General features: G+C 47.1%; 1 protein-coding gene across 1 annotated transcript; it reads left to right on the forward strand.

The window, feature by feature from the left end:
- Positions 1-1,194: 1,194 nt before the first annotated feature.
- On the forward strand, positions 1,195-21,795 carry LOC119396468 (sodium- and chloride-dependent GABA transporter 1-like). Its single transcript, XM_037663684.2, has 14 exons — positions 1,195-1,347; positions 4,920-5,103; positions 6,094-6,225; positions 8,253-8,472; positions 9,335-9,467; positions 10,814-10,948; positions 11,889-11,992; positions 12,340-12,464; positions 13,382-13,494; positions 14,456-14,584; positions 14,965-15,067; positions 19,115-19,215; positions 19,793-19,963; positions 20,774-21,795. The coding sequence occupies exons 1-14, from the start codon at positions 1,225-1,227 to the stop codon at positions 20,864-20,866; spliced, it is 1,866 nt and encodes a 621-aa protein (XP_037519612.1). The 5' UTR covers positions 1,195-1,224; the 3' UTR covers positions 20,867-21,795.
- The last annotated feature ends 5,151 nt before the right edge of the window (positions 21,796-26,946 follow it).

Genomic DNA, 26,946 nt, shown 5'->3' on the forward strand with positions numbered 1-26,946 from the left:
GACACAATACCGGCGCTGAGTCTAGAAATGCGAATTCGCTGTCCTTTCTCGAAACGAGCACGAGAAGACGTCCTGCCGTCCGGTTTCTCAACGCGACAGTGTCTGCCCCCCTCGGCGAATTTCACAAGAGTCCCTCCTGCATTCCGTTGTTTCTCCTCAGCTGTCGAAGCTTGACTCGGTTTTCCGAGGAATTTGTTCGCCCTCCACCGTTTCAACTGGATTTATTTTCATCAGTCCACGCACCTTCACCGGAAAAAAAAAAATCCGTGAATCAACCGAGGCGGCTGCAGGTAAAACAATATTTTATTCGTACTGATTGAAAGGAAAGAGAAATGTTGCCTTCTTTTACGGGTCAGAAAGTACGATACCTAACGCTGAGGCACACGTTACAGAAATGCTGTCTCTGCTTAATTTTACTGTTAAACCTGATTTTGGGGCTTCATAGGTGAAGTTCACTCCACAATTTTAAGTACGCTCAAAATATGCCTCAGCTCAGCGGCAGTTTCGGGTGCCACCTCTCTAGTTACAGGAAAGCCTGACTGCACGATATTTCACGATACTCATTAGAAACTTTCACTGAACCATGTCGGAAAAAATAATAACAATAATAAATTATCTCAGCTAAAGCAAGACCAGTGCCGTGATTGCCAGTGCTGAAGCAAGTTCGCTACTCGATCCGTGAAGTGGAAGTCCTTTCACAAAGGTAAGTATTGTGTGTGTTTTGTTTGTTTTTCTCCCGGCATGCCCTCAAGGATACGTACTGATCGTCCCAAATGATACTTTCTTCGTGATTAGTCGGGTGACGTCTATTTAACATGTTGTCGTTTAGTTCTTATGAAAACAACGTGAATTGGTGACAGGTGGCATAACACACTGAAGCGTTACGAATAAGAAATTCCGAGCAAGTTGTTGGCGTTTAACGCTTAAAAGGTCGTCCAGCGCTGAGCAAGCATCCTCGCGACGGTTCCCAAGAAAGCAAGAATGTCTGGAGTGGAAATGTGTATTCCAAGTATTCGAAATGACACTTCTGAAAAAAAAAGATGTGAAAAAAAAAAATCCGCGAAAAATAAAAGAGCAAGACAGATCGCTCGTCTCGTAGTGCCTCCACAGAATGCACACAGGAGCGCCACACCAGCATTGGCTTCAACTTCTTATTCTTGATAATTATTTTATATTACTTTTGTTTTGCAGAAAGCCAAAGCGCAGACAAGCTAACGACACAATATGGTTTTCAAGAGGGGATCGCTACCTGACGTGCTCGCGATGACGCCCCTGCGCCGAAATTCTTGCAGGGACGGTAACTCGCCCTTGGTACCCCAGCAGTTGTCGCCCATCTGCCGAGGAGAGGTGAAAGCCTTCATATGCTATACCAGCGCTACAAACGTCAATATACATTTGTAAACCCCTCCCTAACACGTGTTACCTTTACGAACCATATATATTCGCGGTATTTCGTAAAGCATGATACATTTATGATTTAACGGGGCCCTGCAGCACTTTTTCGATCAGCATGGTCAGAAAACGCTGCCAGTCAGTAGTCGAGGCTCCTGAGAACACGCGAGCCAAACATTATAGCGCAGCAGGCGGCCTGGACTTTCAATAATGCATGTTGCTGGGCGAGTCGGTCGTACATCATGAAACAAGGTGCTGCGCGAAGTAAACACGGACAAGGAAGTGAACGAAGACGGGCGCAGACTCGCGACTGAATTTTATTGAACAACGAAACGCACATTTATACGACACAAACCGCAAAATCATCTATGCGCATGCGAGGAACCTGCTTTCATTATCGTACAATGTTATCGAGGTATCACTGACGCAAATGTCTCTTTTTTTCTTGATGAAGAAAGCCTCGGCAAGCTCACGTGCCAACTGGTTCTGACTACGCTTCAAAATTTTTGTTATTGCCAGCAAAGGCTGGCACGGTTTGCCACAGGCAGCCGACGGGCATGCGCTGCAGTGAATAGGCAAATTAGAACCTTGTCCGTTCTTTATCGAAAGCTGGTGTTCCCTTAGTCGTTCATTTATACACCGGCCCGTTTGGCCGATGTATACTTTCCCGCACGTCAGAGGGATTTCATATACCACCCCCGTCGAGCACTCGACGAACTGAGTGGCGTGGCTTTTAGTGCAAGCTTGCACGCTCCTATTTCCAGAGGCGATGCGGGGGCATAGTGACGCCAGTTTGCATGGGGCAGAAAACACCACCGGCACACCATAACGATTGGCAACATTCTTCAGGTTATGCGACACCCTATGGATATAGGGGACAAGTCGTGAAAAAATGCGACCGGCAGTTGTCCCCTATATCCATAGGGTGTCGCATAACCTGAAGAATGTTGCCAATCGTTATGGTGTGCCGGTGGTGTTTTCTGCCCCATGCAAACTGGCGTCACTATGCCCCCGCATCGCCGCTGGAAATAGGAGCGTGCAAGCTTGCACTAAAAGCCACGCCACTCAGTTCGTCGAGTGCTCGACGGGGGTGGTATATGAAATCCCTCTGACGTGCGGGAAAGTATACATCGGCCAAACGGGCCGGTGTATAAATGAACGACTAAGGGAACACCAGCTTTCGATAAAGAACGGACAAGGTTCTAATTTGCCTATTCACTGCAGCGCATGCCCGTCGGCTGCCTGTGGCAAACCGTGCCAGCCTTTGCTGGCAATAACAAAAATTTTGAAGCGTAGTCAGAACCAGTTGGCACGTGAGCTTGCCGAGGCTTTCTTCATCAAGAAAAAAAGAGACATTTGCGTCAGTGATACCTCGATAACATTGTACGATAATGAAAGCAGGTTCCTCGCATGCGCATAGATGATTTTGCGGTTTGTGTCGTATAAATGTGCGTTTCGTTGTTCAATAAAATTCAGTCGCGAGTCTGCGCCCGTCTTCGTTCACTTCCTTGTCCGTGTTTACTTCGCGCAGCACCTTGTTTCATGGCCTGGACTTTACTATTAATTCTCAAGGTCAGCTAGAAATCGTTAGCTCTTCTTTCTACCAGTTATGCCATATACCCAAATGACCGCGCCATATACCCAGATTCACGGCCATTGGCTGATTTGAGCATCGTGTGCTGCATGGTTACTGCGGCCGCCGCGGGAGACCGCCATGTGCCCGCTCGTGTGCTCGCGATCACACGAAAAGTAGGTCGCGCGTTCGAAGAAAAGAAGGAAAAAAAGTGCTCAAGGTCACGACGTGCACGTGACGTAACTTATATCCTTCGTGCCATTATTCCCTTCTTAGCTTCCAGCGCGTTCGTCGGGACGAGAGAGGAGAGAAAACAATTATAGCGTGCGACAAATCTCTGTAACTCCGGTCGTACTTGATGGATTCTAAAAATTTTTGCGGAGGTCAATTCTTGATGAAATAAACTCCTTTGGTAAAGCCATTCGATGGTTACTTGGAAAAGGGTTGCAGGGCCCCTTTAAGAAAAAGGTGGAACTCTAACACGCACGTCAATAAAGTTATTTATCTGTCTGTCTAACATTCACGTATTGAATACTATATTTGCCACGTCTTGTGCGTTAATCTGCGAAGTTACATCCCTAGTTGCTTGGGGGGCCGTAAATTCATCAAGGAAGCATTTCTTCCGCACAGTGCGGCAATGCTAATTGCCCAAGACTTAGAAAGCTTTAGATCAGTCTTTAATCGAAGGACGAAAGAAGTGCACACACCGGCGCATGTCGTGTACACTTCTTTAGTCCTTCGTCTTTTTTTTTCTTTTTGTGAGCGCTCCACAGTCCTAAGTATGAAATATTTTAGCGTTTGCAGTTTACCAGGTTACTGTAGCCATAGACGTTAGTAGCTAAGCTCGCAGTGATAACTTGCGACGATTTTTTCAACTACAGTGCGTTCAAAACACTCTGACGTTGTCTTGGTCAGAGTGTTTATCATAAAATTGATAAAAGCACTAAAGGCTACCAATCATGTCGCTATACCAACGATTCACACGAAGTCTCAAGTAGAATATGGCAGGTCATATAGTTTTAGCTTTGTGTGATCTTTCTTTTTACATTTTCCGTCACATTTTACTGCTACTGCCGTAAGTCTTTGCGGTAACCGGAAATGGCGATACGTTTAGTGGAAGCTCATGTCATGTCGTAGCGACCGCAAAAAGTCAAACCGTACCAGAAGTCTGGGTCAACAAACTAATGGCATATGCACGTGTTCCACGGAAACCCCTCTGGCAGCGTTAGAAATGGAATGTACAACAGGGCAATTAAGCGTTTCGGCTTGCACAAAACGGCTTCACTGTTGACTATTAAGCGAGATTATGACTTACATTTCAGGTTATTCTCGCAATACAGCTGATAACCCGATTCCACGACCTTAGCAGTGCTGCCAAGGCTCTTTCCAAACAACCACCCATATACGTAAGCCGTATAATTCATTATACGGGCAAACTTGTGTCCAGAAAAAAAAAAAATCCAGCAGCACTCAAATCATAAAGATAACGGCGAGTGCGGTCGTCTGCTCGTCGAATCTAATCTTACACGGGCTGAAGGGCGTTCGCTGTTTGTACACGTCTCGCTGTACACTCTAGAAGTAATCGCAGCTGCTCGCGCCTACGTTCGAGAGAATGTACATACAACACTATTCGTGATGCACCCACAATCTTGTCAGCCAGCGAGCATCCTTTCTATATTACTGGCAACGACGTTCAGGAAATTTGGGACGCTACGGACGCTTCTCGCCTCGACTCGATAAAAGCGATAACCCGGCAACAATGAACACTTCAGGAAGCTAAACAACGACACAGACAATATATCCGGATTCCTAGAGAAAATACGCGATATGATCCTTTCGATTAGGTATGCGTCTTGGGCAGATTTGCGCGCATGAGTGGAGAAGTGTTTTTGCGTGGCGAAGGACAAGAGGACGTGCGTACTGAATGTCTACCATTACATCTGCGCACCTTCAGGCTGAAGAAAAGGAGGACTCTTCGTCCGCTAATAGCAGGTTGTGCAGTCAGGTGGACTCAGCCGCCGCACCGAAGCGGGGAAAGTGGGCCGGCAAGGCGGACTTCGTTTTCAGCTGCATCAGCTACGCCGTCGGCTTGGGCAACGTCTGGCGATTCCCATACCTCTGCTATGAGAATGGAGGAGGTTAGTGTCCTTGCCTTATTGAATACGTGTTTCTACCAGAAGAGACGCTTTCTTTTCTCTCTCTCCTCCCTACGCGCTAAACAGGCAGTTTTACTCCTTATAGCTCAGCTAGGGTGATAATATAGCGAGCTGGCTCTTCATATCAAACTTGTCTTGTTGATTTACACTTGTCACGTGCTTCATTATTGATTCACGCTTAGCTCACATGATGCACTCTTGATTAACTTGATTCATTTCAATGTACGTTGATTCACTCTTAATCCACACTTTTTTTTTTTTCATTGACACGACGTAAGGAGATGTCGGCACACATAAAGCGCCGACTACTCCTTAGCTCTTAGAGGTGTCGGACATGAGCATATAGTGTCCAAAATTTCCAGTCATAACAAATCCGCAGCACATGCAATATACAACTTAGTAACAGTCAAGACATAGCACAACAGTCAAAACAACATGACCACGGACCCAAAAGTTTCCTTAAACTTAGTGGTCTGTGGTCTGATGTCATTAACGCTGATTTAAGTCGTCGTCTTGGTGTGTCGTGGTGTCGGCATTCTAGAAGGAGGTGGCACATGTCTTCATCCACATATCCACAATCACATTAAGGAGTTTCAGCATGGCCAATTCTGCGTAAAAAATGATTGGTGTATGCAGTATCTAGCCTTAATCGGTGAATAAGGGTTTCCACACTTCTGTCTAAAGATAAGGGAACTTCAAATTCAATGAGTTAATCTATACGATATTAATGAGAGCTTTTAGAATTTTGGTCAAGCCACATATGTCTACACATATCGAAAGATCTTTTGATATTGGCATAATAAAAATCAAATCATACTTGTGATGTGCTTGTCGTGCTGCTTCATCAGCTGCTGTGTTCCGACCGATGGGCCGTTTTCGCCTTTAAAAGCTTGCTTCACTTCAACAACAAATCGGCGCCTTATAAAAGCACAAACGGTGAAAATCATACGGCTAATGTCTGTTTTGACACAGGTGCATTTCTTGTCCCATACTTCATCTGCCTTCTCACTACGGCGGTTCCTATGTTCTACTTGGAAGTGGCCATGGGACAGTACCTGAGCAAGGGTGGCATAGGAATCTGGGCCGTAGCACCTATGTTCAGAGGTAAGCAGCATCCACGTCGCGTTGCTGCGTAACCTACGCTTTCCGTGGGCGTCATATAGTCCTCTTGTAAAAGTTTCAACATGCATACTTTCTGAGACTTAAGCATACGGGAATTCTGCAATTCCTGCGCTGTTGCCCTTGATAGACTCGCAATATGCTGCTCACACTTCTTTTCTTTCTTTCAGCTTTTTTTTTGGCAGGAAATTGTGTAAAATTAGTCTGTGATAACAACGCGGGAGAAATTTTTTATAGAAAGTTCCGGGTGCTAAAAAAGGGTTAGTTTATCAAACTCTTGATTCCCCCTTTGATTATTAGATGGGGGAGGGGGTGCGGGGGAGCGCACCTCCCTCCTCCTCCCCACCCCCACTCTTCTGTGCGCACGCCTATGTTCGGAATGGCTCACGACGAAGCTATAGGCACCACGACGATGCCAATCTCGAGCAAAGGCTCCGTGTGTCGGCTTCCAGTTCCTGGGAACAGCTCAGCCGGTCTCACGTTAACCCGTCGGGAGTGAATTTCGACGACTACGTAAGCGCCGATGCACACGGACGCAACAGGAAATTTCCATGACGAGGACCTTGTGTGCTCGCTGATGACGCGGAACAAGTGCCGGAAGATAACAACGACACGAACGCAATCGCAGACAGTGCGCCGGCAGCTAGCGAGGTCAAGAACGCTGTCGACCTTCCCAGACGATTCGCTGGTTCCCCAGAGGGAAGAGAACAGGCTATCGTAGCCCTCGCGAGCTACCAAAGCGGCTTGACGCCCTTAATGGAAAACCGCGGTTTCAAGCCAATACAAACGACCTTCTCCCTAGAAATAGACTGGTAGTTAACCTCGACCTTTTTTTTTAACAGCGAAGCGGTTTAGCAAACCGTTCCTTGCGAGTCGATCGAGAAAACTATCATCATCATAAACGGGTATGTGCCGCAGAAATTGGGTAAATCCCACTACTCACCACCGGTCCAACAAACATGAAGAAGGCAACAGTTAGCCCAATAAATGGCTGCGAAGCGACGGCGGTGAGCTGAAGACCCCGAAACGATGGAAGGCTTTCGCCAACGACGAGGTGCCCGTAGATCTATGAGAGGTGCGAACGCTTGGTTTCAGCACGAGTTTCTGTCTCTGGTGTTTAGACAACCATGTCGTGTCTGTGACTGTCTGTGATTTAACTCGAACCTCTCTGCGCTGAGAGTCAACGCAGAAACAACCTAGCATCACCTAGCTAAAGCGTAGCAGCAACCTAGAAAGCAAGCTAGAACCTGCATCACCTAGCTATAAGGCATAGAAACAACCTAGAAGCAACCAGATTAGTCTTCAGAATCATCCAGTTTCGCTGTTTCAAGCCTTGCGCGGCTTAGTGCAAGCTTCGCACTTTTTTTTTGTATTTTGACGATTTTCCAAAATTGCCCATTTTATGAAATGCTGAGTGACATGCACTTGGTAAAATGGGAATTGAACTGTATTACTTCCTAAGAAATATTATCATTGAAACAAGAACAATTATGTTTCGCAGAAGGAGGCACTGCGAGAGCCCTTACGGCTTTTTATTCGCAGACACTAGCTAAACAGCGATTCACGAAATGCATAAAGTGACTTTTGTCTAAACTACTGGCAGTCCGTGTCAATTATGGCGTTTGAATAAGCTGGTGACTGTCACTGAACTGAGTTTGGAGAGTGCGTTGATTGCTGGAGGAAATCAGATCTAATTGAAGCGTGTGTGTGTGTGTGTGTGTGTGTGTGTGTGTGTGTGTGTGTGTGTGTGTGTGTGTGTGTGTGTGTGTGTGTGTGTGTGTGTGTGTGTGTGTGTGTGTGTGTGTGTGTGTGTGTGTGTGTGTGTGTGTGTGTGTGTGTATGTATGTATGTATGTATGTATGTATGTATGTATGTATGTATGTATGTATGTGAAAAGCATTCATTGTAGTTCTTGCTTGATGCTGACACATGTTCTCTGTTCTGTATCGTTGATGGCCTTCGTGAGTGCATTCGTGATCTGTCTTTAACGAGCCGCTTCGTATTCTGTGCAGGCATAGGTATCGCGTCATTCGTGATTGTTGCGCTGTCCAACGTCTACTACATGGTGATCGTGGCATGGATCATCTTCTACCTGCTCTCATCTTTTGCCATGGTGCTTCCCTGGAAGCACTGCGACAACCATTGGAACACCGAGAGGTGCTGGGAGCACAACGAAACGCACCCAATACCGCCACACAACAGATCTGTCACGCCCATCGTAGAGTTCTGGGAGTGAGTACAGACGTTCATATCATGTACCCACGAAACAATCCGCACCACTTTGTGCGGTACGCAGTTTTTCAGTGATGTGGAGAACTTATAACGCCTTGGCAATGCACCAGTGACCCGTGTTGAGGGATATTTTTGTACATACATCAACACTGTAATCTACCGCTAGTTCGCTCACAGGCCTTCATATCAAGTACTTTTTCAAGTAGTAGCAAATGTAGGTCTGGAAACGTATACAGCGCCACAGTGTGTCTAAAGGTGCCCGACAGCCGGAAAGACGTTCCTTTTTTTTCAGTGATAATTAATAGTGATCAATAACAGTTGTGCTAACTGTGATACAGTACACGCATAAAAATATCATCTGAAATCATAAGAGAAATAAAATCGCACTTCTCCATCGTGACCTAAATTGGGTCTGTGAGTGGGCGCCGAGTGCGTTGCCTAAAATCTAATATAGATTATAGTCTATATTAGATTTGAGGTAACGCTCTCGGCGCCCACTCACAGACCCAATTTAGGTCACGATGGATCAGTATACTGATCTTAATTAACCGTAGACACTCACTATGTTATGTATAGGTCAGTGGCTGATATACAGAATGACGCATGGTGGCGCAGATACTTTAGTGTACGCTTTCTTCCCCTGAGACGCCACTGAGTTCAGGTGTTACGATGTCTCCAAGGTCCATGAAAATTTCACCTGTATGTTGCTTCACGTGTCGCGCATACCGTCTGGCAGGCAGTAATAGATGGCAATGTAGATAAAATCAAGCTGTATCGGTAAGTGCCTCGTGTTTAGGACTAGAAAATGGTGCGAGATCTGTCATAGTGTCGCTGTTACTGACACAGTTCTTGGCGCTCGCAGGAACCACGTGCTCGGCATCACGTCCGGACTGCACGATATCGGGACCATGCGTATGGAGCTGGCCCTCTACTTAATGATCGCTTGGATCGCAGTGTACTTCGTCATCTGGAAAGGTCTTCATCAGAGCGGCAAGGTAGAACATTCTGTTCTCCAGTTGTCAAAAGCAAACGGGTAGTAGCAGGGGAGGTATCATGTTGCACCTAGAGTCGCGGCATGCACCATTATTCCGTTGAGTCATTGTCCCTTAAGACACTCTGCCTGATACTTTAGAAAAAAAACATTAAGGAGCCCTTTCCCTATTGGGAAAATAGGGGCAAGCCAAACTTGGCGTGTGCGTGCCTGACCTATATACTACTTTCTTCTTCTTTCCATCGCATCGCGCAATGCTCCCTCCTAACTTTTTTTCTTCCTTCATGTTGTTAACTGGACCTTCATCCACGCGCTTAGCAGAGCAACACTTCAGTTGCTGCAGGCAACAACGACGGTCACGCGTTCATGTGCAGGCAACAATGAAATGTAACAACGTGAAATGACAAGCGTTCTCGATAAAAGATCAGATTGCCATGCCAAAAATGGCTGATCGCCGGCAAGCCCACGATTGAGAGGGCATCATTTATTGGAAAGCGGTGCGTACAAATACGCATGTGGATGCATGTGGCCAGCGCACCTTCGAGGCCCGCATTTCTGTACGCTCGCCGGCACCGGGTTTCTTGCGTACAACGCCGCCGCCGCCACCGAAATCTGCAACTCATAACAAGCTTTGCTTGAAAGTGCTAGTTTATGGCATTATGTAATTTGCTCGACTTAATATGCATAGACTTACCGAAGAATGTTGCCATGCATAGACAACGTACTCGACTAACAAGCACGACTGCTTAGATGAAGAAGGTTTACTGGGCAGTTGAGTTCTCTTAAGCTCATAAAATGCGTTACGCCTGTAGCTAAAAGGATGTCATCCGCCATCATGACCATGAGTAACTCAGGCTAATGCTCCCACAGCTTAGATGTAATACATATACAAGCATACTCAAGAAACTACTGAAAAATGACCACCGCGGTACCATAATATGTAAAGCATAGCGCAGACGTTCTGGGGAACACATGCGGTGAGTTCCGATCTGCGATGATCGAGTTGTCTTTTCGACATCTTTCATCAACAGCGCGACATTAAGGACCCATACAGTTTATAAAGTAGGTAGCGCGGGGCAGTATTATGACGTTAGGTGTAGTGAACATATAGGCCGGCTTCAGCAATTTGAAAACGTGAATCCTTCGTTAAAGTTAACGACTAAGCGTAGTCAGCAGTGATAAAAAGAAAGCAATGGATGAATCAGTCAACTGAAAACTTGAAGACAGTTCTGAAAGGCCAACCTCTTTTGATCTATCGCTATCTTTCACCGTGACATCACCAAACACTCTAGTCAATGGTGACCTTTTTGTTCCTTAGCCCGCCCGTAATATTATTCATATACCTTCCAGATTGTTTGGGTGTTGGCGGGGTTCCCATACGTGTGCCTCATCATTCTTCTCGTGAGGGGCGTCACGCTCAGTGGGTCATCCGACGGTCTGTTATACTACATTACGCCCGACTGGAGTCAACTACTAAAACCCAAGGTGAGTAACTGTACGCAGGCTTTGCAGGCATTGACTGGTAAACATTGCGCTGTGGTGCTCCAGGTCCGAGCTAAGCAACGGAGACTCCCAGCGCACACGGAGGCTGTCGCTGTTTGAGGCTGCGTCACTCTTATTTTGTATTAAAGACGATAGTCGTTCTTGGGGAACTTAAACTGCTTAAACGCAGAAATTTTGGTCTGCCTGTCTTTCTGTTTGTCTGTCTGTCATCCGATTAAGCCACCCGGCCAAAGTTGAACCACTTGCTTACCGCCCACCCATTTTGAACTGGTACGGCTGTTCATACTTGTGAACGTTTTCGATCAAAAAGAAAATATTACGCATATCTGAGGCGCAACATCACTAGGTAAGTATTAGGTGGTGTGTTCCTTTAATAGAAAATACATAGATACGTAATTCTAAAGACCCTAGTTTCTTAAGCTGCGTTGAAAATGCGCCTGCGCTGAAAATGCCAGGCTATGCGCGCCGACGAACGCCCTCTGCCACGGAGGAAGGAAACCCTCTGCACAAGCTCATGTTTCCCGACGTATTGCCAGATGGCGTCCATATCTCACGCAGCGCCTCCTCTATCGTCTTTAGAGAGCATTTACAGCGGAGTACGCAGATACGCGACCAATTTTTATACCTGGACATTCGCGTATGAATGTCCAGGTAGTCTGGCTGGCTACAGAGTCGCAATGCCTGCACTTGTCTGTCGTATACAAATCTGTGTGTATTAGGTGCATGAGAGCTGGACTCGGGTGGGATCGGGTTTGTGACTGCCGCCATTCGAAAGTCTGTTTATTGCTTAATTTTGGGTGAGGCGGAGGGAATGTACGCCTCAGCCAGAATATGTTTTTCTTTAAATTACCAAAGGGGAAATCGCTACCGGTATCAGTTGCGCACCTGTCTGGCAATGATCACGATATTATTTTTTTTTCAGGTGTGGATTGCTGCCGGAACTCAGGTGTTCTACAGCTACGGAGTCGGCTTCGGTTCGCTCGTGACACTCGGTAGCTACAATGAATTCCACCAGAATTTCATAAGGTCAGAGTCCGCATAAGCATTTTGCTTGCTTTCGTTTTAGAACACAAGTTAGCAGTGTGCGCAACTCGCTGCTCTAAACGGTTTTGAATGACATGGGTTCGACGAGAAGGTGTCGTCGCGTTTACATGTGAGACATAGCTGCCGCAACATGTTGATATCGAGTATTGGCTTTCCCTTATGAATTCAATCAATAGCCTATAAATATGGCACCGCATAAGTGAATGAAAGAGCTTCAAAGGACAGCGAATTCCGATTAATCATAATTTTAGTCGCTGAGTTCACACACAAAGGTACGTGTGGTGTCGTAATATTGCTATCGACCGCTTCTTGTTCTAATCTGTTCACAGAGATTCGATGATAGTATGTGTTGTCAACCCTATGACGAGCCTTCTGTCGGGCACTGTTATATTCTCGGTGCTTGGTCACATGGCTTCTGCAGCTGGAAAATCGGTAGGCGACGTCGTGAAATCAGGTAAGTGGCTTACATTGGTTTCTAACCGTGCTATAAGGCTGCTGTGTAATATGTATGTATATTGAGGAACGCGTATACACTCTACAAAACACTGGCAATTAAAAAATGTGTTTTAGTCATGAAAAATTATTGCGTAAATCGTCAATTTCATGCTGCGTGAACCACCACGCTTGCACTTCCACTGACGCTATAGCGCCATAGTTATACTTTAGTGATTTTTGAAGCAAACTTCATAAGCTGGAGTGCTACAGCCACACGGGCCATCGTAGCTGGGTCTGCACGACAGCGTCAAAAGCACAAAAAGCGTCTTTAGCATTCTTGCAATTCCTGAGGTGCCAGTGTTATATCTTACATCGAAAGAAAAAATGTATGAAAACAACACAGTAATTTAACCATTGCGAACTCGAGCGTTGCTATCGATATGCAATTACCATAGTTTGAGCTGCGAAAAATATGGGGACCCCGCGAAACTCTGACATCTACCCTTCGTGACGAGTTTCACGCAAACAACTCTATGGCATACGTTATAATCAGTGCTTTTTTCACGGTGCGTAAACACTGTTGTTTGTCACTGAATTGTATAAGAACGTAGAGTACCTAAAACCGGATTACCCGGCTTACATAAAATTAGCTCGAGGTATGAGACGACAAGAAACACAAGAAAAGAAACGAAGACAAGCGCGCTTTTCTGTTGCTTGTCGGTTCATTCTTTGCGCTAATATATCTCTACCAGTTATGCAAGGCGAACTTGCCCAACAAATAGTTCTTGACAACCTTATTGATGTGACAGGAACATGTGACGTATACCAAGTAATAAAACTGAAAAAAAAATTCCTTTGCATAAAGAAAGGAAGTTTACTCGGTCAAACGTATGGATCAAACGTGCCAAAGTTCATGCCATCGCGACCTTCCTACAGGACCAGGCCTGGCTTTTCTCGTGTACCCCGAGGTCGTCACTCGAATGCCGGCTTCGATGGTTTGGTCCATACTCTTCTTCGTCATGCTGCTCATCCTCGGAATAAACAGTCAGGTAGAGTAATTAAGACACGCACGATTCCGCGGCTTTTTCTTCAACAGCTTCGTCAGATGTATTGCGTGTTGTATGTGAAATAACGTAGCACTCATATCTCTCCGTCATATAAGGTAATAGAAGCGGGTGATTCCCGCGCCCTGTATAGCCTAACCAAGGTTCAACTTTGGGCTTTTTGTTGCTATGTAATCGACGTCCCTTAGCGCATAGAATAAAAGAGAGTAAGAGAGGGTGAAAGTCATAACAGAAAGATAATGAAGTTAACCAGTCTGAACTCGACTGGCTACCCTTCTCTGGGGAAGGAAAATGTGAAAGAAAGATGGAGAGGCGGAAGATGAGGAGGAGAGGCACACAGAACAAAGCACCGTGTGCGTCTCATTGTTCTGTCGTCCTTGTCCTATGTGCGCTTGGAAACTTACGATTTTGAATAGCTTCCCCGTTCATTTATAAACCTCTCATGCTACATCGTTTCTTATTACATTCTAAGACAATTTTCAGTCACGTGAAAGGTGTTGCAACCATCATTGAAAGTGTTTGTTTGTGCGGTAAGCACATGCAGAAAACGCACCTCTACCAACGTGCTCACTCGCTCATTCACTGCGGCGACGGTGTTCACGAAAGAAAAGAGTGTTCAAAACACGTTCTACCTATACATTAATTACTAATCGCGTCGCTTTAGTATCCGTATCATTTTTTATGCTATTCCGATTCGCTATTCCTTCATCGAGCAGCTCCTATTTTGGCATGTACGTTAACAATATGGATAAATATGTAAGCTAACAATATGGATGAATAAATAAAAATTGCTGGCGAAAGCGACGCTTTGCCCGCCTTATCAATGTGATCAGCCGACCGTCAACAGCGGATGCTAAGAGTGGCGTAGAACAGAGAGTAAGGCATCGCTAAAAAAGCGGGGTCTAAACATTTGCATTCGTTCTTTCTTTTTTTTATGATTTTGCAGTTCTGCACATCCGAAGCGATTGTCGCCGGCGTAATCGACCAATGGCCGTCAATGGTCAACCGGCGCAAGCTTGTTACTCTCTGTTTGGTCGTGACCCAGTTTCTGTTAGGACTCCCGATGACCACTCAGGCAAGTAGCTTTTGTCGCCATATTCTTCTTTTATTGTCGAAAATTTTCAGTATGCTGATAAGGAAGCTGTCAGCTCAGAATCTGCGACACGTGACTCAAAAGAAACAATTAAATGTTTAATTAGTGTGTTAAATGCGCTCTGTCTTAAGTCTTGTAAGAAATGGCTGCCTATATGTAACTCAGCCGAAATGTCAAAACTGAGTCATCTTCCACATGCACTTTTTCTTTGGCGTCTTATTAGAAAAAAAAAGAAAGAAAAGGAGAAATCCTGAAATGTAACCGATAGGTTTCTACTATACACGAAACGACATCTTACCTAAGAATAAATTTAGCGTGCGCGTGCATCTTAAGTACATGTTGATCTTAATTTCTTATTACAGGGCGGAATGTATTTGTTTCAACTGATGGACAACTACGCCGTCAGCGGCATCACGCTACTGTTCATAGTGTTCTCTCAGGCAACTGCTCTTTCCTGGGTGTACGGTGAGCCACAATTAATTGCTGTGTTCAGCATTTAGCCTTTCGTCTGTGATTACCCTAAAAAACACGCAGGAAGAAAACAAAACGAATCATAAAGACCTGAGAGCCCAAATTATCCAATAAGCAAAAAGAAAGAGAGAACAGTCGTTTTCTGGAGAAAAGTTATCATCGCTACTTCATAAATAAACCCCTGCTGGCCTATTTTATTGGTACTGCTGGTCTGTCTACGAGAAAGAGTGCTTTTGAAATGATCGGTGGAAATGACGTAATCAGCCGTTCTATATCTAGGATATTTGAAACGACAAAGCTCACTCTTAGCTTTATTGAAAAAAATTTGCAGTGGCTTAACTCGGCTATGCCAGGATATACGGTTCAGCTGATTATTCTTAGCTTTCTTGGATGTCAAGCTTCTCCGCTTTTCTACGCCGCTTAGTAGCATTTGCGCTCTCCTTCTCCATGACTATACTGACTATACATGACAAATGGCTAACCTCCCTGTCCTTATTTTTTTTTAACACGAAAGTGTTTTATGCCGGGGTCCACCAAGTACATCCGTCACGGATATGACGTCGATAAAATGGACACCAACGGGCGAGAAAGAAAAAAACCAAGGAAAAGATCCCCCGCTGGGAATCGAACCCACAATCTTGCGGCCGCGACGGCAAGCGCCCGACGCCCTACCGACTAAGCTAACTCGACAGTAGCTGGACACGGCGCGAACGCGCTTTATATCTTTCACACATTCTCTTTCGCATGGTGCTCTCTGTTGGCGGTGTAGGTAAGCGGTGCGGAGCGGGACGGGGCGGGGCGGGGCGGTGCCGCCGTCTGTGAGAGGTGAGAAGAAGTAATGCTTCACGATCGACACTTACTAGCGCTTCCTTCGAGATTGCGTGCGATATCGGAGGTCATGGTTACAGCGTCTCGATACCAGCGAGGTACACTGGCCGCGCTGGCGTCGTCGAGGCACCCTTGACGCAGTTACGTTGGTTACGTTCTTTCTTTGCCTTTCATTTCGTGTTAGCGTGCGTCGGCTCATCGGAGTGGTGCAGCTTCTACATGCACCAACGGGATTTCTCCGCCGCCGACGGCTTCGATTACGAGAGCACCAACTAACAAAACAGCTGCAATACGCGTTGCAGAAAGGATGCGATTTCGACGGGCGAATGTCGTGCCTCGGTGACAGAGCACAGCGGGACGCACGCGTTTGCGGCTCAGGCTACGAACATCTACCTCCCGTGTTGCTGACGCGTAGTGTGTGGTAGTGTATGCATGAGCGCAGGCGTCGGTCACCCATTGCTAGAAAGCGCGCACCGTGCCGTTTCTCTCCTTAATTGACGACGCTTTGAAGAAGTGCATACCGGGTACCAATGTTGATTATGAGCTTGTTGATATCATCCTTACGCGGGATTCACGATCTGCTGTGTCCAAATATATGTTCACAACATCAGCTACCACAACGGTTTAATCATGATCATGGGCGTTAGTCGTCGCGATAGAGACATGCCGTCAACATGGGTGCATCCACGTCAAAACGGAGCTGTAGCTGCCAAACACGAATAGACATTGTACAAGCTCTCATATATCGCTACACAATAAGCACTACTTCTGCGAAGACACGTTTCACTTTCGTGTTATACCGATTCCTATGACGGAGGGATCAATCATGTTTTTTTTCTTTTCCTCCTCCTCCTCCCCGCTATATGTATACCCCCACTGATACGTGTGCGTATGCTCGCAAAATTAAGGGGCTGATATACTCCAGCGTAACGTCGATGCGCGCGCACGCTCGGCACAGCGACGACCGACGCGTCCGGCGTCCGTCAGCGCGCCCCGGCTGCAGCCGGCGCGAGATGCGAGATGCTGCATTCCGCGCCGGCGACGTTACCCAGACTGCACTGCGTCTCTTCGTGAAAAAGGGACGCCGAGTGCGCAGCAAGGAATTTTTTTTAAACCTCCTTGGTGCGCAGGCCATAGAGTTTCCTAAAATTAACTAGAGAGGACTCTGGCGCTGCGATCGTTCAGCCACCATGGGAATGATGGGTAGTACACGGATTTGCCTAGTCATCGTGCTTGCAGGCTTCGAACGCACTTGTGGCTTTGTTTATTGTTGTGTTTTGGTTTTCTTTCAGATAAAAGAATGGATCGTTGTGAACTTCGTGAGCAGATTTGAATTGGTGAGCCTAAAAGGGTTAAAGTAGTGAAGTGGAACTGCTGACTTTTGCTGAACTTTGTTTTGCGACAAAGCGGATGCAGGCGACGCGGAGCCAAACGCAGCCGAAAGAACGAAGTTTAGACAAATCCGTGTACTACCCATCATTCCCATGCTGGCTGAAGCGCCATGCGTTGCAGCTCCCATAGACACTAGCGCCAGAGTTCCCTCTTGTGTATTTATTCGCAACTTTCACGGCCTATAGGTGGCGCGACTGTACATCCAACATGGCCGTCGTTGAGATTATCGGCCCGCTGCTGACGGTTTAGGAACGTACGCGTTCGGCGAAGAGTTCTGTTCTTTGCGCTTCGGTTGCACTCCGATTTATGTTTTTGTGAAAGCAGGATTGCGATGACATATTATAATAAGTAGAGGAATGTCGGGTACGTTATTGGAACCTCAATATGAAGATAAATATGCACACAATTGTGAATAAAGCAAACACACTCGTCGCGTTGCTTGGGGCGCTTAATCGCGCGTTGCAACCCCCGCTGTGTTGTTAGCAGAATATGATAGTAGGAGTCTCAGTAAAGATCTCTCAGTAATATCAGAGACATTCTCGGAGACGTGCTTTATCTCATTTTTGCTTGCATTGCATTCTGCCGCGTAGCTTGCTCAGCTCACTTCAAAGCACGAAGTAATGTAAGTAAATGAAAAAAAAAATGTGTTGCCCTTCGAGACCGAAGCACAAGAACGATTTGAGGCATGCGCGATTATCGGTAATACGATTTTATTGCGCTTTATCGGTAAAAAGAAAAAAAAAACAGCGCAATGCCACAATAGGTCGACAAGCAGCGAATGAAACCAACGGCAACACGCAATTTTCACGTTTAAGATGTGACGTTTCTGTTATCATCCTACGCTTTTGGTGTTTATGAGAAGTGCAATAAGTAACATCGCACGGGACAGGGACAAAAAAACACCATCAGCAAGTAATATCGAACAAAAAGTGCTGAAGATATGAAGGTCACGGAGGCACATCACAGCCACTTCAGACGTGTAATAGTGCGATGGGCACTTTGAAACCGGACTTTTCATTATATTCTAGAGGCGGAACGCATTCCTAATCAATTTTGGTACTGTCTGCACAGCGACAGTGTCGAGCGGAGGAACGAAGCGCGAGAAAGGTGATATGAGGTAGTAGGTATATGCTCAGACACAAAATTGAATTCTGCATACATTCATGGGCCTTGGTTATTTGTTTGCGAAGTTCAACCCGCTTAACCCCTCACGGCTTTTCGAGGCGCTAATCTGAAGGGGAGAACTTAGCAGCGCAGTGGAACGAACACAAGAGAAAGGAACACGTAGACAGGATGGGCGCTAGTCCAGCGGGAGGCTTTTGCTTTGCCACCCGCTGTACACTGTGAGCATCGGGGCCCGCAGTAAAATCATTTTCCTTTTTCTTTTTATTTTCCGTTCACATTGAAGAACCGAAAGTGTCAAGCCAATATCCAGACCGTGCACACCGTCGCAAAACGACCCCAAACGAGACAAAACAAGTGGCAACATTCGCTGACTCCAGCGGGTCCAACATTTCAATAATCTCAACAGCGCTTCCGACGGCCACCGCTCGGCGGCGCCACGGTACGTGAAGGTTGCGAATAGGAAACTCTATGGCGCAGACCAGCGAGGTGCGCTCGCGGCGGCGGCGGCTCCGGTGCGCCAGCTGTGCGCCGTATGACGTCACTGCTCCTCGCGCATGCGCAGCACGGCTCTTGTACATGCACGCGAAACCGCTCCGGCTCGGCCAGTATAGCTAATGCTACAAAAACTTTTTCTTTGTTGAACAGATAGTGTAAACAGCGGGTAAGTGCATAACAAAGCACTGTACTTTCACGCAGGAACGATGAACATATCCGATAACATCAAGGAAATGATCGGCCGACGACCAAACTTCCTGCTTCGACTGGGCTGGACGGTATTCACACCGTTCATGTGCGTGGTACGTGACCGCGAAGTTATTCTATCTTGCGGGGAGTAGTTTTAGTAACGTAGCACGTGCGTTTCGGGCTGCCTCTCCAGGACTGCGCATACATGACATGAAGTGTTTTCTCTTTCTGAACGTTTTATGGTGAAGGTTTCACAGCGAATAGAATCAATTTTCGCTTTATTATGGCTATGATGACATATCTCACGTTAGCTCCTCACAGCAAAATAGCCCGCTTTATTCGTAAATACTTTTGTCGCCTTCGTTTCTTTTTTTTTTTTCATTTGCTCGTGACATTTAGAAATTGTAATCGAGCCCTCGTGGTCCCGGTCTCCTCTATGCTCGAGCGAACGAGAAATAAGCAGCTGTTTAACCACAGTTCAAGGGTCGAGTAAAAGATGCAAGCGCGTGTTATGGACACCAAGAGTGTGAAAAGGCATTACTTCTTACTTTATGGCACTGGTTGGCTGTGCGAACAATGTGGTAACTGTGCTTAGCGCGTGGCCAAGACTGTCCTTAGGTATGTAGTCACGCATAAAAACGGGCTTTCCAAACACCTGTTACCCAGCGAGGTATCTGTGCATTCTTTCAGGCTATATTTATGTTCACTGTGATCAAGTACCAACCACTAGTCTACGCCAAGACGTACACGTACCCGTGGTGGGGAGAGATGCTGGGCTGGTTCATGGCGCTCTCTTCCATGGTCGCGATTCCTGCATACGTGGTCTACTTCCTAATCACCACGCCTGGCTCCTTTCGACAGGTGAGGCAGAACTGTCATCTATCATGTGCACAGTTCCCTATCAGGCCTGAAATATAGTTTCAGGCTTCGTGTAAAGCTTTAGATAGATGCCTGCAGCCAAAACCTCCTTTACTATATGCCTGCGGCGTCGCTCACTTTCCGTTAAGACGGGAGGTCTCTCGTAGTTTAGTGCAGTCTCCGCAAGGAGCGCTCGCAGCCGACGCGCATTCCGGTAGTGCCGGAGGTGACGTCATCAAAAACCGTTAGCGCAGTGTCTACGGTGGGCGCTGCCTCCGGGACTGCAATAGACAGTACTTTGATGTCGGAGGCATAAAGGTTTGGAGCGGCCATCGCAACGAGCGATCGCAGCCGACACTCTTTTTCTGGCACCGAGGAGGAGACAGGAGAGGGCTGGAAACCAGCCTTTCGGCACACGTCGCAGGCATCACTGCCTCACTAGAGGAGTCACTGCTGCAGCACACCCCTCTTCTCTCACACACAGACACATGTACAATAATGAAAATTGACACGCAAGACGAAAAACGCTTTGATATTTCAAATGTACAATGAAGTCAAATTAAAGAGAACATGCTGGGCGTATTAGTGCTTGGCAAGGATCCCTTTCAAATGGACATGTAGCTATAGCATATCATACGTGTGTATGACGTTTTCTTGAATTGTTATAGTTTTGCTTCAGATCGTTCAATTTTCATATATGTCTGCGTGCAAATGCGAGCAAGCTGTCTGTCAGTGATCTCGCGTGGTCCTTCTCTATTCCGACGGAATAGAGTAGCACCGACTGATAATTCATTACTGTGTCTTTTCTTCCAGCGAATCCGAGCGGGATTGTCTCCACAGCTTGTGGAATGCGACCAGAAGGAAGAAGAAGACTACCCGCTGAGGTGCACAGCGACTCCATCTTGAGAAAGCTCGTGATGATCGAGGTACATACCTGACACAACGACTATGCATTGTAGCTGCGCAGCGCACACGCGAAGCAGTGCCGCCGAAGTTCTTTTCTCGAGTGTGTGGTCCAAGAACGGACGTGCGCCAGAACCTACTTGCCACCTATACCTCAGTCACAAAAAAGCGAAGCGATGAACTCTAAACAATGCACGTGTGAATGTCTTGGAACGTAAATCCGGTCTGCTGCGCATGTTCTGCTTGATTATCATTTAGGATACAAAAATTATAGGCGCGCCTAAGCAGCAGGTGGTTGAATAACGTCGCGTACGGTTCCCGTGAGGATACGGAATATTTACGAGGGAGGCATCTAAGAAGTTACTGGAGTTGTTAAGCGATGTTCGTTAAGATTTAGCAGACTTGTTTCTGTATATTGTGCGAGATGATGGTGTGGCCGGTGCGACAACACGCGCTGACTGGTTAACAAGCTGCGAGCTCGCGCAATGTCACGCTTCGCCCAGCTCTTCGTCTTGTTCGCGTTTCTGAGTGATAACGCCATGAACGTCAGGCCTAGCTGTAGCGTCTGCGTTTCTTAAAGCCTCGACAGTGTGAAGGTTCCAGAAAGATAACGGCTCGTAGCAAGGTAACTCATCGCAGCAAAATGTCTCGACTGCTCGCAAGTTGTATAACTTAAGGGTAACGTTGAAGCACTTACATGAGGCTTCCCTAAATTCACTGCCGCTCAACGTTTTACTTTTCGAAGCTCACTGTGATGACTTCTCTCGTAGTGCGGCTGTCTGTGTCTCTACTAGGGTACATCACATTAGCTTTTACAGTTTTTGTGCAGTTCACGTCTTTCAGGGATACTAAAACATTGTACTTTCATGTGGACTGGTGCCGATGAGAGCTTACGATGTAAAAAAATAAATAAATAAGCGCTCTTTCTGTAACGTCCTCCTTTCACTCCTGCAACGCGCACCTGAAGTGTTACAGGTTCTGCTGCAACCTGTCAGCGCTGAAGGGGCGGAAAGTAACGGTAAGTAACCTGCGCCAAGGATGAAGCAGCCGGTCGCTTCAAAGCAATTCCTTACCATCATTATTATTACTAAAATAACTTCGCATAAGAGTGAACGAGCGAAGTTCATTAATGCCGACAGCTTACAATGCTTCAAGCAGTATTGATGTGACAAGAAATAATTGAATAGGCAATGTCGCTGGAGTCAACGTTTAGACAAGCGGACTTGTCTTCGCCAGAGCAGCAACTGCTTTCCTAAGCAGCTTTTTCGTGTACGTCTTGCTCACCGTTTCCCAACCACAAACGGGAGAGGAGGAGAAGGGTAAACTTGTGCGCAAAGAGAAAGGAAAGAAACAAGAAAGGGACGAAAGGAGGGATCTGGAAGAGGAGGAAGGGAATCGCCACAGTTGCGTTAAAGAAAATGGAGTCTTACGCGAAAAAACATGATTGATCCCTCCGTCATAGGAATCGGTATAACACGAAAGTGAAACGTGTCTTCGCAGAAGTAGTGCTTATTGTGCAGTGATATATGAGAGCTTGTACAATGTCTATTCGTGTTTGGCAGCTACAGCTCCGTTTTGACGTGGATGCACCCATGTTGACGGCATGTCTCTATCGCGACGACTAACGCCCATGATCATGATTAAACCGTTGTGGTAGCTGACGTTGTGAACATATAATTGGACACAGAAAATCGTGAATCCCGCGTAAGGATGATATCAACAAGCTCATAATCAACATTTCTACCCGGTATGCACTTCTTCAAAGCGTCGTCAATTAAGGATCGAGAAACGGCACGGTGCGCGCTTTCTAGCAATGGGTGACCGACCCCTGCGCTCATGCATACACTACCACGCACTACGCTTCAGCAACACGGGAGGTAGAGGTTCGTAGCCTGAGCCGCAAACGCGTGCGTCCCGCTGTGCTCTGTCACCGAGGCACGACATTCGCCCGTCGAAATCGCATCCTTTCTGCAACGCTTATCGCAGCTGTTTTGTTAGTTGGTGCTCTCGCAATCGAAGCAGTCGGCGGCGGAGAAATCCCGTTGGTGCGTTGGTGCATGTGGAAGCTGCACTACTCCGATGAGCCGACGCACGCTAACACGAAATGAAAGGCAAAGAAAGAACGTAACCAACGTAACTGCGTCAAGGGTGCCTCGGCGACGCCAGCGCGGCCAGTGTACCTCGCTGGTATCGAGACGCTGTAACCATGACCTCCGATATCGCGCGCAATCTCTAAGGAAGCGCTAGTAAGTGTCGATCGTGAAGCATTACTTCTTTTCACCTATCACAGACGGCGGCACCGCCCCGCCCCGCTCCGCACCGCCTACCTACACCGCCAACTGAGAGCACCGTGCGAAAGAGAATGTGTGAAAGATATAAGGCGCGTTCGCGCCGTGTCCAGCCCTGTCGAGTTAGCTTAGTCGGTAGGGCGTCGGGCGCTTGCCGTCGCGGCCGCAAGATCGTGGGTTCGATTCCCAGCGGGGGATCTTTTCTTGTTTTTTTTTCTTTCTCGCCCGTTGGCGTCCATTTTATCAACGTGATGCCAACGTATATCCGTGACGGATGTACTTGGTGGACCCCGGCATAAAATACTTTCGTGTTAAAAAAAAAGTATATGCTCGCGTTTGTCAGCTGCCCAATAGAATGGTTATAGACAGATTTACCCCGACACTTACTGCCATATTTACCGGCAGTTCCGCTGAGAGCGGTGTATGGCATGCATATTGTTGCGGCACGCGCTACGACCACGCAAGCAGCGCAAGCTAAAACGCTGTCCCAACTACGACAGAGAAAATAGGCGAAGCGTGACGTGCTGCAGACAAGCCCTCCAAGCAACTCCCGAGACCTGACCTTCAATGAGCGTGCCGCATATGCTCTGTCAGTACTAAAACAGCCCGGTAGATGCAACGGATATCGTGTGTCCGTATGGTTAAGTTGCAATCGTAAAGAAGAGAGAGAGAGCTGTTCCTCCAAGTTCTACGCACGTGCAGCTTCCCTAATAGTGCCTGCAGAGCTGGCTTTTCCGCAACAACAGCCCCGATGAGGGGAAGCCCACTTCTGTGTTTCTGCTAGGCCTGATGTGCGATCTCTCGTGTTTTAGATGCGAAGCAGCTTTTGCTCGGGGCTGTGTCCGTCCTTCCATTGGCGAGCGTCCGCTCGAGAACCATGTGTGCTGGCACGCGCTAGCGCGTTCGGGCCTGTGTAAGAGGTTGGGTAAGACGCTGTGACCTCTCCCCCTTAGAACCATGTGTGCTGGCACGCGCTAGCGCGTTCGGGCCTGTGTAAGGGGCTGGGTAAGACGCTGTGGCCTCTCCCCCTTACACTCTCTCAGCAATCATGTGATCGTATTGGGGAACGAGATTCTGCAGACGCGCGGTTAACCAACGCGTTGTCTTCTAGTCAGAACGCGCTGGCACGCGCTGGCACGCGCTAGCGTGTTCGGGCCTGTGTAAGAGGCTGGGTAAGACGCTGTGGCCTTTCTCCCTTACACTCTCTCAGGAATCACGTGATTGCGTCGGGGAACGATATTCTGCAGACGCGCGATGAACCCACGTGCTCCCGCGTGGCGTGGCGATGAACCCGCGTGCAGTGCTCCAACAAGAGTTCGGGACGAGTAACAGCAACAGCAACTACAGTGAATTCATGGTGTGCTCCACTTGCAAGGACGCGTTAACATCGGCCAAGGTGCCCGTGATGAACGGAACTTTAAGTCGACCCATGCGCTGCTTCGCATCCCCACATGGTTCCCTTTAGTGTGAGATGGTGTAATTTTTTAGGGGCGAAGCTCCTTAAGGCGGCACCCGTTCGTCCCTCGCAGTCGTAGTCGTAGTAGTCGTAGTGCGTAACCAGTCTTACGCTTTGACCTCCAAGGTGGTGCCGGTGGGAGATTTTTCCTGTGCGTTGTTTACAATAAAAAATTCGCAGCGTGCGCGTTAACTAAAAGCCGAATTCTTCTGTCTCTCATTCCCCATTAGCAGCCATTGGCATGTTCCAGTAGGAAACGTTAGTAGAAGTAGAAGTGTAAGTGTTAGCTAAAAGCCGACTTCTTCTGTCTCTCATTCCCATTAGCAGCCATTGTTTACCTCCAAGGTAGTGCCTGGTGAGATTTCTCCTGTGCGTGATTAAACAATAAAAATTTTGTTCAAAACGCCGTTGATTGATGAAATAAACCAGCGAAAGACGCCAGATGTTTTGTAAAAGCAAAACGAAAGAACGCCAGATGTTTCTAACGCAAAACGAAAAGACGCCAGCTGCTTAACGAAAGACGCCAGATGTTTTCTAAAGCAATGGTTTTCTAAACAATGAAAATTCACAGCGTACATGTAAAATTAAAGTGAGCTGCAAGTCGTCATAACTCATCGAACCTTTAGTATAAACGCGCCCGATCTCACGTCGGTGATGATGTACTGGGCAGAATTCACGGAAGATTCACGGTTTACCGATGAACCTCCGCAGCTTCGCCCACTCATCATCATTCACTCCGTGGATATTTGCTTATATCCTGCCTCTTGAACCTATCCCGCTTGGATCAATTCTTGGTAAGCAGTATGCAATAAATAAAATAAATAAATGTAGCGTTTACCCTCTCCCCTCCCCGTAGTGCCGAGTGCAGGCGGCGAGATACATATTCAGTTAACCGGCTTGTCCATCATTACTCTTATCTCATTAAATAGTTCTTCTATCTTCTAATTCACATAGACAAGCTGTGTGATGTTAACGAAGCAAGCTCAGCGGTGTAGTGGCTTGGCAGATGGTGCGTGTAGGTCTAATTGGGTTTAAACAGGCAGGAGGTGAAACGGATGCACGGCAAAGCCAGGGCGATTGTTAAGTTCACTGCCAATTAAAGATGTGGAGGAACTTCAGGTTCACCGAAAGTGAGCCAAAGACAGCCGAAGATGTAGTTGACGCCTCTTCACCTGTGAACAGAAGCAAAGCAGCGGCAAGCCACGCGAAGCTTCCTGCGTGCCGGTAAACTTGTACGCTACGTCGCTGGTAATAGCTCGATCACAATAAAGTACTAAGTGCTGGTTTAAAGTCGATAGCAACTGCACAAAGGTAATCTTTGTCGATAGTTCCGAATCAATTCGGCACGTGGTACAACCTGTCGCCGCGTTGCCTGTAGCATTCCAAAACACGGGGCAGTGAGCTGAGCCCCGTTGCTCTAAATCTTTTGATATTTTAAGTATGCATGGGTTATACAGAACTTCCAGTGCATGGCCTCAAAACAAGCGATTACGCACTTGCAGGTTCGATTCGCAGAACGCCCGCTTCAGAAACGAGAGGGCACAGGCTCCGACTTACACAGTCGTAACTATGCCTTATAACGAAATGCAGCACTGTAACGGCGTCATTTCAGCCGCAGAATTCTTATCGACAGTCTAAGCTCCTAAGTAGTATTTGCACTGGCGTCACTGTGGCGGCGAGAATCTGCAGCCATCTCATCGAAGAACGTGTTTCCGACAAAAATTACCGGAAGAAAATCTGGCGCTAGAATGAACGGGCGCTCCGACAGTATTGGAATCGCTATGTTCGAAGGGTTCAAAACAATTTTTGGATCTGGCACGTCGATTATGCTCACATTTCGCTCTAAATGCAATGATTGCACAAGTGCGTAGTGTTTCTCTTTTCACGAGTTTACACAAATACGAGTGCTTATAAGAATGTAAGCTAATAAAGCGCCATGAATAACGCAACGACCGCCTGAGGCCAGTAATACGAACATTAGACGTAATACGCAATTAAGTCATGCACTACCCACCGTAGCCATGACGGCTGCACGATCACAGCGCCAGATATCCCTCCAGTGAATACAGTAGGTAACTATGACGAAGTCATGTGACAATCATGACGTCAGATAAGCACTACACATGAGGTTATGGCGAGTGAAGAAATAGCTTACATGCCAATAAATTGTGGCCCTACTTAATGCGGCACGTGCTGAGCTCTTGGGACGTATCTGCTCTAAAGAATGACGATATTCACTTGAGGATAACGTCGTCATTCTGGTCGCAACCCGATGCCACAATTGCCAGCGCGCGCATTCGGCGCGGCGCCTGGTGGCGGAGAGAGAGACAAGACCCGGA

The sequence above is a fragment of the Rhipicephalus sanguineus genome, chromosome 6, assembly GCF_013339695.2.
Source record: "Rhipicephalus sanguineus isolate Rsan-2018 chromosome 6, BIME_Rsan_1.4, whole genome shotgun sequence".
Lineage (NCBI taxonomy): Eukaryota > Metazoa > Arthropoda > Arachnida > Ixodida > Ixodidae > Rhipicephalus > Rhipicephalus sanguineus.